Consider the following 14,613-nt stretch of genomic DNA (forward strand, 5'->3'; position numbering starts at 1 on the left):
TTTTAGTAAAGTTAGATGAATATAATGGGTAATTATCTAGATCATATTGATTGTAGAAACAGATTCTTTTATAATTCAATGTGTTTTGTAATTATTTGCATTTATAGGTTATTAATAAAATAGTAATTAATTTGGAATTAATTAATTAGTTTAATAAAACACATAATTTCTAAAATAGTAAGTGGGAGAAGGTGAATATCTCAATGAGATATGAATAGGGCCTTGAGACGGCTTTGTTTCTATCCCCTTATGGAAGTTTTCTAGACATATTAATGTTGGAAAAAACTTATACATGATCTTTATTTATTTTCATGTATATCTAATATTAAACAAATTAATACGAGATAACCTAAAACATGTTTCTAAATTTGAATTCAAGATAAACAAATAATAGAATACTTACAGTATACACAGCGGAATTAAGAGTCCTTCCTTTAGTTTCTCTAACTCTTGTATCCTTTCTGTCGCAGAGTATTATCAAGAAACTGAATCAATCTTCTATTTTCTTCACGATCTTCCAATGTATCCTTAGAACCACCTAGACTAGTGTGGGAAATTCTCAACACATGAGATAGATATAGAGAGAAGAAGAGAAAATAACAAAGTGGCTTAGAAAAGGACTTGTGTTTAGAGAGAATATAAAACTATCACAAAATCTGACTTGTGACTTATCTGTCGTCTCTAAAATCTTCTCTCTAAGCACTCCTTTTATAGACTCAATTAGGCCATTTAATTTAATTAAAAAATCAATAAAATAACAGCCATTTTGAAGCCCTAGGTCGAAATTATCATGGGCTATAGGCTCGTGAAATTTCCTATTTGATTATAAGCCCATTGGACTTAAAATCAAGGCCTATATTATTTTCTATTGATTTAATTAATTAAATAATTATTTAAATCCTTTATCAAATTAATTATTTATAATTTGAACCTTGATTTAAACTTATTTATTAATTTAGATACCAATTTATCTTAATTAATAAATCTGCCATAATTTCTCTTTTCTTCTCAAAATTACACAACTCTGTGAAACTATCCAAAATTGACCTGGTCAACTTTAATAATTCTAATTGATAATTAAATCAATTAATTGAGACTATCTAAATGATTTTATCCAAGGTACAATGGGGACCATGGGCCTATGAAATCAAGCTCCATTAAGTTATCATAAATCTAACAAATAAATTTACTAACTTATTAATTCATCGTGACTCCACTATAGACTCGAAATTGCACTCTTGAATTCATAGAACGCTCTATAACAAATATAGATACGCTATTAATTATCCATTGTTACAGCCATAATTGTCACTCAATCCTCTATAGACGGTCTACAATGAGATAGGACTAAAATGCCGTTTTACCCCTTATTGTATTTTATCCTTAAAACACTTAGTTCCTTGTAAATGATATTTCAGTAAACTAATTTAATTACTGAAATGAGATCTCTATCATTTAACACCTTGAACCAAACTAAAAGGAAACCATCGTTTCACTTCTTCATCAGAAGCTATAGAAGTTCATATCTATGATTAACACTCCCACTCAATTATACTACCGAGTTCCCAAGATGTAAGTATGGGCTAGTCCGTAGGGTAAGCTGGTAACGAACAAGTCAAAGAACTCAAATAATACAATCAGTTAGAATACTAACCACTCAGAATTGAGATTAAATTGACCTATGGTCAACTATATGATACGACTAGAATAGATAATAACGGTATGTTTACTTATCTTATCAACTGTCAATATCGGTCCTGTCCGATGTAACAAATACATCTGATCTTATCTACTTTGCTAATGTTCTGGAAAGAACATAACACTGTAATGTGTAAGTAGATCATATTGTAGATTGGCAAGTCAGTGTAAATCCGGTGCACTAACTAATCTTAGGACTAACTTATTTTTGAACATATAATCATATTTATATTCCACTGTGATTACGTCACTATAAATAAGATTAGCTATATGCTCGGGATTTAATAGAAGTTTATATTAAACAAATAATCATGAAAATAAAACATGTGAGCAAAATGATTGACCAAGTAAAAAAATGATTTCTATTCTTTTATTGATAATAAAATGAGATTACAAAGAATTTGGGTTTTAATTAGGGCATAAAACCCCAACAATTAATACCAAGATTGGCTTCTTACGAAGATAGGAAGGAGTGATGTATTTTAGGTTTGACCGACTCTAAGGCGACACTCTCTAAGTTAAGTCATGAATTCTGAAATAATGGGTTACACTTACAGATGTTATTTAGCTTTGTAGTGGATAATTGCTTCTTGACCAAACCAGTGGTAAATATGTTAATAATTAACCTCTCTTTATATATTAATCCAAACAAGATTAATATTTATTTTAACCTATAGTTTTTCAAAATAAAAACTATATAGTAAAATAATTAATTAATTCATAATTAATCAATTTCCCATAACTAACACACATTATTTCATTGCCTTGGAAAATTAATTCCTTTGTAATTAAGTCATTCTCTCTTTCTTTTAACATCCTTACCCTTGACAGTGTAGGACAGATGTGTTCTGAGGACCATGGACATATAATACGAAGCTCCAATAAACCAAATTACTGATCAAACTTTTTAATCTAATAATTTTATTTATTAATTCCATGATTACTCCACTATGAATATGAAAATGCACTCTAAGTATTTATAGAATTATATTTATAGAGTTTTCTCTTGTAGTCCATTGATATAATCAATAAATGTAGTTATGTCATCCATTTATTGGTTCGTTAATTAGAACTGGTCAAGATTACCATTTTACCCTTCTAATTACATCTTGATTCTTAAGTACGATTAATTCACTAGTGAATAATTGATCTATAATCATATTATAGATTTGAGCTCAATAACTATTCAGTTCCAGAATAAATTCTTAAGGGAACCAATACTTGATCCATTAGGAAAGTATTAATTCCATTATTGTAATTCATGTTCCCAGCCATTCATAATATTGAATCTCCAAAACAAAAGTCATTATCCTCATTGTACTAAGAAACCTTAACGAGTGAATCAAAAGATCCAATAAACGCAAACAAGAATTCATGAATACATAGGATTTAGAGTGATCTACAAATGATCATCTATTATGATAAGAATCAAATCTTTATGTCATACGCAAGTTTATAAAGATAGTTCATTCTTATCGGTCATGTCATATATATAATCTCTATTATATACATCACATTTACTAAGATGTCTATCCACGTCAGTAATGTGAATCTAGATCACTTGCATTCTGTATGCTTAGTAAACCGCACTAGTAACCATTCATTAAAGATTCTTTACTTTAATATGTTACTTACAATTTTATTCATTATATATTATCTTAATTCTCTCGTACTAATACAAGATCATATTCTCATGAATGAATAATAAGTTTTCTTGATATTATCATATAATTAATTCAAACAATAATTATAATATTCAAATATAATAAAATTATTCTTTTTATTTAATTCAATAAAATATCTTTACATACTTTTAGGGCATTAATCCTAACACTTGCTTGGTTCCTTGAGGTCCTCGGAAAACTGGAGCATTCATTCTGCTTAGTTCCTAGAGGTCCTCAAAACCTTTGAGCATTCATCTTGCTCGATTTCTAGATGTCCTCGTAACCTTTGAGCATTCATCATGCTCAACTCCTTGAGGTCCTCGGAACTTGGAGCATTCATTTTGCTTTGTTTCTAGAGGTCCTCGAAACCTTTGAGCATTCATCTTGCTTGGTTCCTTGAGGTCTTCGGAACCTGGAGCATTCATTTTGTTTGGTTCCTAGAGGTACTCGGAAACTTTGAGCATTCATCTTGCTTGGTTCCTTGAAGTCCTCGGAACTTGGAGCATTCATTTTGCTTGGTTCCTATAGATTCTAGGAACCCTTGAGCATTCATCTTGCTCAGTTCCTTGAGGTCCTCAGAACTTGGAGTATTCATTTTGCTTGGTTCCTAGAGGTCCTCAGAAACTTTGTGCATTCATTATAAATTATATATATGTTTATAAAAATAATAATGAAGAGCACACTTCTTTTAATAAATTTTATAATCACATAAACAAAAAAGGAGGATTTTTTTTTGTCTAGAAAGTTAGTATTGTTTAGTAAATACCATTTAAATATTTCATAAATATATTTATAACACTTTGTAATTAATCACACAAAAAGATGATAATATTATCAATATTCAATAAAAGATTTTGTATATATATTTTTAAAGTGATGAGTGATGACAGCGTTTTTCTTTTTTTGCTAATTATTTCTCATATATATTGGCTATAAATTTTGTTGCGTCTTAAGACAAAAACTAATATACAACTACATTAATTGATCTAAATGTATGTAATTTTTATGTATGACCTTAGTATCATTAAACCAAATAAAAATCAGTGTAGATAAATAATTACCGGCCAACCTTCATGAAAATGGCGTCTGTGCTGGGAACAGACTCGAACATGTTACCTGCCACGTGGACCACACCATCGTACGCAGCTGCGAAAAGAAGTCAATAATATAAAGTTTTTAATGAAGAAAGTGGGAAACAGAGGATAGAATTATTGATGGGCAATAATATTAGAAAATAAAAATCGTCACAATAAAAATGAAGGATCTAACTTTTGAAATATAATTGTTATAATTTTTGAAGTGTGACTTCCCCTCGGCCCATATCATGCCTAAGACCCAATCACTTGTTATTTTGTCTAACTATTAAGTCAAGCCCAATAACTTAAGTCCACTCAAATGTAATCCTAACTCGTTAATATAAATAAGAGGAGTAGGAACCAAGAGAAGAGGGAGAGGGGCAACAACTTTTTACGGAGAGAGGGGCGGTAGCTTTTTGCAGAGAGAACTATTTATCTTCAATTGAGTCAAATAGCTAAAAGTAAAATACAAATGTAATTCATAACTTGCAAGATCAATGACAATGACTAAGTGGATGTAACCATTTTTTTGAGGCTGAACTACTATAAAACTATCTCTATCCATTATTTCTAGGCACTAGAAACACCTCATATACTTTATTTAGCTCTCACAAATCTTCTCAATATTATTTTTTGAATGTTAGATAAGTTAACGAAAAAACGAGTCAACAATAATCTTCTAAATAATTTATTATCATCATATCTTATTTTATTGGCCAGCTGATAGTACGATACAATAAACTTTTTAAATGGTACTAGGTGCAAGCAACGTACAACATATTTCCTTAGTTTTGTTTAAAAAAATTATTAATTATTTTTATTAAATATTTTAAAATTATCATATAAATTTTAAATAAATAAACAATATCTCTATATATAAAAATATGTATTTAAGGCTTGTCTTGGTTTTAATAGTTTTATTTGTTAACTTTAACAAAATATACTTTTAAAATCAATTAAAGATAAATATTAATTAAATATATATGTAACGTCCTCCTAATCTAGGATCGTTACACTCTGTACTTTAAATAGTGTCAGACTTGCTAATCAAGTAATTTAGTTATTACTTAATCTAACTTATATAAATAAATATTCATCTTAAATAACATCAAACATTATAAATATATTATGTGTAAGTGTCGTATGTATACAAATAATATGTTTGTGTAACTATAAAGAAATTAGAATAAAATTGATCTTTTATCAAGAATAAGCAAGCTTATTGTCCAATTATCGAGGTGTGAATTTAATAATATCATAAATAATTTTTTACCTTAAATATGATAGTTTGTGATATAAAATGTTATATTATTATTTTTTTTATAAAAAAAATCATAAATAATATTTTAGTTAATTTTGCTTTTAATATGTTTACTTCATTCTTGTATATATAATATTGTTTATTATTAAAAATTTATACAATAATTAAAAAAACTTAAAAAAACTAAGTAAACGTGCATTGCAGCTTGCACCTAGTTATATATAAAAGAATGACATAACATATTAAAAGAAAAAATAAACCAAAACATTGTTTATTATGATTTTTTTTAAATGACATGATAATTTTTAGATCACAAACTACCTTATTTAATATAATAAAAATTAAGATTATATAATATATATTATTATAATATTTTATTTGAATTTATATTAATATATTATTAAATATCTGGTTTTGTATTATATATTATTATAGTAATGATATTTTATTAATATTTACTTATTATTTTTGTCAAGATTTTATGTTTGTGATATAAATTTTAAATAAATAAATAATATTCTATATTAAAAAATGACATAATATATTAAAAGAAAAATTAAACCAAAATATTTTTTATAGTTTTTTTAAAAAAAAATGATATAATAACTTTTTAGATCACAAATTATCTTATTTATTATGATAAAAATTAGAATTACATAATATTATAATAATAATATTTTATTTGAATTTATACTAATATATATTAAATATCTAGTCTTGTATTATATATTATTATAATAATGATATTTTATAACATTTTAATTTAAATTAATATAATTAATAAATATATATTTTTAATTAGTTTTAAATATATATTCTGTTAAAAATTTGTAATATTCTATTTAAAGTTAACAAGAAAAATCGTTAAATACACACTCTTTATATAGAAGAGATATTTGTTTTCAATAATAATGAAGAGCGATCTTGGAAAAAACTAGTAATCTTGAAAGCTAGCGAAAGAGAGAGAGAAAGGTGAATGATCAAGTCACCAATTAACTTAAATGAACTCTTTAAATAGTATAGGAACCTCATTAGTCTCAACAAATTATGGTCCTACAACACCCAGCTCGCGGGGAGTGTGTTAAAGCTCACGAAAGCCAAACTATGAAGCATAATGAAGGATCTCAAAAGACTCGGAGATTCCTTATACGCCTAATAAATAGTTATATTTTATTATGTATTTATTACTTGATACAATAAGTATATAATTAATAGGCAATAATGTATTTATGTAAATGAGAAGTTATCCAAATTTGTAAGTTGCCATATTAATGTACGGTCACTCAAAAATTGTGTCCATGATGATCTGCTATAAATACAAAGGGAATTGATAGAAAAATAGATCGACTTTCTCTGTGCCAAAACTTTGCTGAAATTGTCATAGATAATTTCATCAAAAGTCCAAAACAAATCAATAAGAGTGACTCGCGGACTAGGTGGATTTTAACCACTGAACCACGTAAAATAGTACGAGTATTTTGTGTTCTTGTTTTTTGTCATTTCTTTCTATTCGGTTTATTAAAAGCCTAGTCTCTCTATTGTCGGATTTCTAAATACTAAACCGTGTAAGCAATATAAATGTATCAATTTTTTGTTATTTTAATAAAGCTAAGTGTAAAAAGATTTTGATTTTATTTTATAAAAGGATAATGTTGTAAATAATGAAAATTAGTTAGGGTGTGAAAAGAAATTTTTTAATTTTTTTAATTATTAAATTTTATGAATGGTGTAATTTGAAAGGCGTCTAAAGAGATGAAAACAAAAATAATAGGTGACAATAGACGTTTATTAATTGAAATTTGTTTTCAACCCATAAGTAGAAAGTACAATGAGGAAAATTAATAAACAACCCCTAATAATGTTGTGGGCCGCCAACCAATAAGATCACGCATCAAATTTAGTGGATGAGGATATACTTAATAATTTCAACATAATCAGAAAATGAATATAATTATAATAACCTCGAAATTCACACGTGGATACAGAAACGAACAAAATTAACGCAACCACTAGCTAAATTGAATTAGATATAAAATACATGACCAATAATTATCACGATTTGCATGTCTAAGTGATGACACAAATGACTTTAATAGTATGCCTAATCTATCACCAGAACTTGCAGAACTTAATAAATACGACTCAAACCCCAGCTTCTGCCCCCAACGAAAAAGCTTCTTCAACATTCTTAATTTTCTGTACGTAAACATATCATCCAAGATATAGTATTGGAGAGTGAATTGAAGTAATTATGGACGACGTTTTACGAGGCCAAGCCGAGATATTTGAGCACCTGTTCAGCTTCGTGGACTCAATGGCACTAAAATGTGCCGTCGAGCTTCGTATTGCTGACATTATTCACTCCCAAGATGGTCCAATCGCCCTAACCCAGATAGTTGCCAATATTTCTGACTCCACCATCTCTTCATCTCCAGAAACGATGCTTTACCTGAAGCGCATCATGAGATCGCTGGTCCGCAAGAAGATCTTCACAGTACAATATGATGATGGTGGTCAGACTCTATATGGGGTGTCCTCTAAGTCAGGATGGCTACTACGTGACTCGAAGCCAAGCTTGGCGCCACTCATACTGATGGAGAACCATCCGTTGCAGATGGCGCCGTGGCATTACCTCAGCCACTGCATAAAGGACGATGACGGCATCACCGCTTATGAGAAGGCCCACGGCTGCGGCATCTTCAAGTTGGCGTCTGTTAATGGCGAATTGAACAAGGCGTTCAACGAGGGCTTGGCCTGCCTGGTGGAGGTGGTGATGGGAGCCATTCTACCTGCTTACAAAGATGTGTTCGGTTGTATGGGATCATTGGTGGACGTGGGAGGTGGGACCGGTGGGGACTTATATGAGATTGTGAGATCTCAACCGCACATCAAAGGTATTAATTTTGATTTGCCACATGTCATCGCTACGGCGCCTGCGTACGATGGTGTGGTCCACTTGGCAGGTAACATGTTCGAGTCTGTTCCCAGCGCAGATGCCATTTTCATCAAGGTACATCATCATTAATCTTAGCCACTAATGATTTATCTACACTGTTTTTATTTTGAATTAATGATACTAGCTAAGGTCATACATAAAAATTACATATATTTATATGAAATATTTAAATGGTATTTACTAAACAATACTTACTTTGTAGACAAAAAAAATCTTCCTTTTTCATTTTTTATTTGATTATAAAATTTATTAAAAGAACTGTGATCGCTCTTCATTATTATTTTTTAAAACATATATATAATTTAAAATGTGTATCATACTATCATGCATACGTACCATTTAAAACGTGTATCGTACTATCACCTGACCAATAGAACAAGGTATGATTTTAATAAATTATTCAGAAGACTGTATTTCAATACCTTCGGAGGACCTCACCTCAACTTCACTAATTCTATCCTCTTTTTTCACTTTTCTCATTATTAAAAACTTTATATTATTGACTTCTTTTCTCACCAACACTAATTTTTTAGAATTTAATTAATTGACTGCTTAGAAATTGAAAAATAAAAACATTGATAGACACATAAAGTACACCCCTACCTTTGGTTTGAAAGCACTCATATATTAATTCTTTTATTAGTAGTTACTATCATTGGGATTGGAGTTTTTTTTAATGTAAATATTGTAATGATTAAAAAGATTCAATTAGATGAATAATAATTTTATTGAATATATTAGTAAAAGAGTCTCTAATATCATGATATTATTAATGTGATTATTACAAAGTATACTGTTTGAAAAAAAAAACTTAAAATTAAAAGAGACAAAGTATTGCGTAATTAATACTATTTAATTATACAAAATTTTTGAAAAGTTATTGCAAAAATATATTAATTTGTTTTGTTCTTCATATTACCATACTCTTCTAAAATCTTAGAACACCAGCACTGATAATTTACTGCTTTAATTTTCTATCAGATATTTAATACTAGTAGACTTTGAGTGTAATTAATTGTATCAGTAATAGTGATCCATGCTAAGGGAATGTTTGGTAAAGAAGTTGGGTATAGTAAACATAGAATTAGAAAGGGTTTAGATTAAGAGTTAGTTTTGACATTTCCATTCCTAGAAAACTTAACCTACGTACTAAAAACCCTCTTCAGTATGACATTCATTATCTTTATTTATTAATTAAAGTAAGATATATACATAGGCACGAAACCACTCAAAAGGCTGTTTTGGCAGCTGTCCCTACTTAATTAGCTTTCAACTTTTTTTTTTTTCAAGGGAAATTTTCAATTTTATGTATGTATATTAGTATACCCCTAAATTATTTTTTTTATCTAATCAGCACCACTAATATTTTCTTTACTTAATCTGTCCCATTGTATTAAAAAACTTTTGGCTTCATCCCTATATATATATATATATATATTTGTTATTTATGTACAGTGGGTACTGCATGATTGGAGCCACGAAGAGTGCGTCAAAATTCTAAAAAATTGTCGCAAAGCAATACCAGAAAAGACTGGGAAGGTCATAATCATAGAGATTGTATTGAAAGAATCATTAGCAAAAGAAAACGACGTTGACGTATTTGACGAAACGCGAATGATATTCGACATGGTGATGATGGCACATACTTCGTGTGGAAAGGAGAGAACGGAGTTTGAGTGGAAGAAGCTGTTAGAGGAAGGAGGCTTCCCTCGTTTTAAAATCACTAAAATTCCAGCTATACCCTCTATTATTGAAGCATATCCTTTTTAATTCTATTTCTATTTTCTTGTTTATTTAAGGAACTCTGCAAGTGTTAAATAAACCCACGTCTACTGCACTTCATAACAAGTCTAGTATTGAAGTATTTTCAATTTATTTCAAGAATTCTGGTCAATTTACTGATTTTATTTTTTAATCTAACTACTAAAATTAAACACTGCGCCTAAACTAATAGACGTTCATGCAAACTAATCATATATATATTAAAACAAATAAAAAACCCCATATTACATAAACAATTAATTGAGGCTATTAATTGTAACCTAAATTTGCAGGAATTTGTGGTATTAGAAATTTACCAAGAGTACTGTTTTTAGCAACCAAAAATGAAAAAAAAAAAATTATACTATTATTTATAAAAAAAAAATTATATACGATTTTCTGATTTTTATTTCTTTTTTATGGTGTACCCACTTCTATGCTTCATCTTCTCCGGTAGCCAAGTCCCTGCTGAAATATATCTTTATTCGTTACCTTTTCAAAGCCACTCTTGAAGACTTTCTCTCTACTCCTCTTCTACTACGGTCTTTCTTCTCTTCGCCCATGCTATACGAATGGCAAGTATATTATTTATATATATATAAATTTTATAGGATCTCATCTTATAAATATATATTCAAAACAATATTCATAGGAAAAAACATAAAATCATGCAAGTATGTAAATATTATTACATAGATACGTAAATACAATAATAAAACCATTAGAGTACTTACAAGATGTGTAGCAGAACAATGACTACACCCTTTGGATTTCCTAACTTTTTGTTCCTGTTGAATGCTAAGTATTGCAAGGAATCCAAACCGCTTTGAAACAAGATCATAGTCTTCCAAATCTTTCTCTAAAACAACATAGTTATCTTTATCTAAAACAACTTAGTGTTTGTATGGGCAAGTCTCAACACATTAGAATAGAGAGTAGGTAGCTAGGTATCGAATATTATGAGTGAATTTTTACACTGTCAAATTCATTTGACCTAATGCATTCTGTAACACTAGTACATACAGGCAATGAGCTAGGACATAAAATATATTTTAATTACCTATTTTATTTTAATTATTTAAATAAATATAATTAATTAAATACTTTTCAAAATTAACCGATTATAATTTTGACCTTTTCTTTTTTGAGAAATGAGTAGAACTTTTATTGCCCAACAACCTCTTTACAACTCAAAACAACAGCAATCAAAAAGCTCCATAACTAGAGCTCAAAGCCTCATACCAATCTCTATATAATTTTGACATTTGTTTAATTCATTTTATTAATATTAATACCAATTTATCAATATTAACAAAATTATCTCAATTAGCTATAATACTATCTTTTTAAGACTTTGCAATAAAAACCTCAAATTTCTTCTATTTCTTTTATCACAAAATATCAATAAATAATTTAACATTATTTATTTTCATTGACCTAGTCAATATGATATTTTTATAATATATAATTAAATTAATTATTCAAAACTGGTGGGTTCATTTCGATAAGAGATGACATGGGGACCATGGATCCATGAACTTAAGCTCCAATAAGCTATCGTGAGTTTATTTATAATAAATCATCTCACTACCTTATTAATTTCTTATGACTCTACTATAGACTCAGAACTGAACTCTTGAATCCATAGAATATTTTACACTAAATATAAATATGTTATTCATTGTTATAACCATAACCATCATTCAATCCTCTATAGATGATCTACTAATGAGACATGTGAAAATTACTGTTTCACCCCTCATTAATATTTTATCCTTAACTCCCACAAAGTTCACTGTAAATGATATTTCTGTAAATTTAATTACAGAAATGAGTACTCTACCATTTAACACTTGAGCCAAGCTATAAGGAAATCATCGTTTCACTTTATAAACAGAAGCTATACATTTGATATATATGATAAATACTCACACTCAATTATACTACCAAACATTCAACATGTAAGTATGAGCTAGTCCGTAGGGCAAGCTGGTAATGAACAAATCAAAAGGCTTGACTAATACAATTAACAGAATATTAATCACTCAGAATTAAGATTGATTGACCTATGGTCAACGTTGTGATACGCAAGTATACACATTCGATTCAAGTAATATAGATAGTAAATAAGAAACGTTCCCACAGAGACTATCAATGAAGTACCAATAACCAATTCTACCTTTTCCTTTAGCTGTCGAAAATAGAGTGATTTTTAAACTAAAACTTAAAATTTAAATAAACTATACAATTATAAAAATTGATTCAATAATTAAAAAACTAGAGTATTAACTTCATCAACTTTTCAACCTATTAATCTTACTAATCAGCACATATAATTCTTCAATTTCTATCCTAATAGCAGGGTAGCTAAAACAATTCTAATTATTTTTCAAGATAAAAAGATCTCAACCTATATGCAAACTTTCTACATATTTGTGATAAGTTTTAACATATAGCCGACATGAAGCATAGAAACCCTAAACACTACACAAACCCTATAGGTACTATCATCCTATATTTAATTTATGTCTATATGATTATAGAATATTCAACTCTCCCCTCTTGGATCTCAAATCAAAATCATAAATCATGTAAATAGTGATCAATTATCCACACGCATTAAGCACAAATCATATAGATAAATGATAGAAGAAGAAGAAATTATATAAACTTCATAGAAAATGAACAAATATCCAAGTGACTACATTAAACCCTAGAAAAGATGTTTAGTTCATCACAAACATGACTAAAACAATCAAATAAATATTCAGAAACATAGAATAAACTACTAAAAATTGAGAGATAACTGAAGAAGAATAGATCAATAGAGTTAAACAGTTGCTAATCACGTCATCCAAGAACCTCCTTTACAAATGACCAAAAATCGTACTTAAACACATTTTTTTTCAATTTTTGGTGAGGTTGGTCGCGACTTGCCCATTCCTGAGTCGCGACCCGTGTCCTTTTTTGCCTATTCCTTCCTTCTCTAGAAGCTCAAGCACCACGACTTGATAGACCAAGTCGCGACCTGACTGTTCTTAATTCCCTTCACCGATTCGCCTCTGTCTTCATGCGCCCCGCGACTTGTAAGGGCAAGTCGTGACTCCTTGTTCCAGATATCTTGATTTCACTCCTTTTTCACTTTCGTTTAGCACCAGAGTCATCTGAATATTCCCGACTCTCCCGAATACACAAAAAATGGCCAAAAGCTTCCAAAATACCCATTTTTATCATTAAATCCTCTCCTTTCCTCTCCATTCGCAAATTCATAGCAAAAGCCTGAAAATAATACAAACACAAGCATAATATTGTACAAAACACACAATTTGACTCGAAAATAAGACTAAAACACACTCTAAAACTACCCTAAACTAGACTTATCGAATTCCCCCAAACTCAACCCTTGCTCACCCTCGAGCAAAGGATACTGATGGACCCAAAACGGGTATGATTTAAATATTTATACTCGCAAGCGCACGAATCGTATTTATAGAATAGTTTTCGTGTGAGCACGAGATCGAACCCAAAGGAGTTGTCTAAAATCGAAAAAGGAAACTATTTTAAACCAAAATTAATAAATTCTAACCTAGTTCCAATGATTGATGATAATTTGTAACAAGAAAATCAATAAAAGGTAATAATAAAGAAATTTAAGACAATAAATAAAAACAAATTAATATTAGAAATAAAGATGATAAAATGAAGATTATTAAGATAATAGAATCCACAAAATATAAGCTCAATAATATTTATAAATACATTGATTCCCAAGTTTTAGTGATAGTTAAAATAAATCAAACTATCATTTTCAAAATAGATTTATAATTTTAAGCACAAATTAATTCTAAAAAGATATGATATTTCTTCACTTTTCTAAATTATAATTTCAAAGCATTTAGTGTAAATCAATCTAATGAAATAACAAATAAATCAATGAATATTATTTATAAGGCAAAACATAATATTTTTGTTCTAAACATGAATGTGTACAATTTAATGACACATCTTACACAAAGAATATTATGTATTTGTACTAATGAAGAACAAAGTTTAAATATGTGCTAACAATCCAAAATACATGATATTTAAGATGAAAGAAGATATTTGAAGAAGAAAATTCCATAAACTTTATTGCACAAAATGGGAAATCAACATACAAAATAAATACTATCTAGTTACATAATGTTTCATCATCAC

At 28.9% G+C, this 14,613-nt stretch overlaps 1 protein-coding gene across 1 annotated transcript; it reads left to right on the forward strand.

Moving 5' to 3' along the window:
- Positions 1 to 7,787: 7,787 nt before the first annotated feature.
- LOC133817717 (desmethylxanthohumol 6'-O-methyltransferase-like) lies at positions 7,788 to 10,602 on the forward strand. The gene is made up of 2 exons (XM_062250297.1): positions 7,788 to 8,709; positions 10,111 to 10,602. The coding sequence occupies exons 1-2, from the start codon at positions 7,951 to 7,953 to the stop codon at positions 10,423 to 10,425; spliced, it is 1,074 nt and encodes a 357-aa protein (XP_062106281.1). The 5' UTR covers positions 7,788 to 7,950; the 3' UTR covers positions 10,426 to 10,602.
- The last annotated feature ends 4,011 nt before the right edge of the window (positions 10,603 to 14,613 follow it).

This window comes from Humulus lupulus, chromosome 2 (assembly GCF_963169125.1).
Source record: "Humulus lupulus chromosome 2, drHumLupu1.1, whole genome shotgun sequence".
NCBI classification, from domain to species: Eukaryota; Viridiplantae; Streptophyta; class Magnoliopsida; order Rosales; family Cannabaceae; genus Humulus; species Humulus lupulus.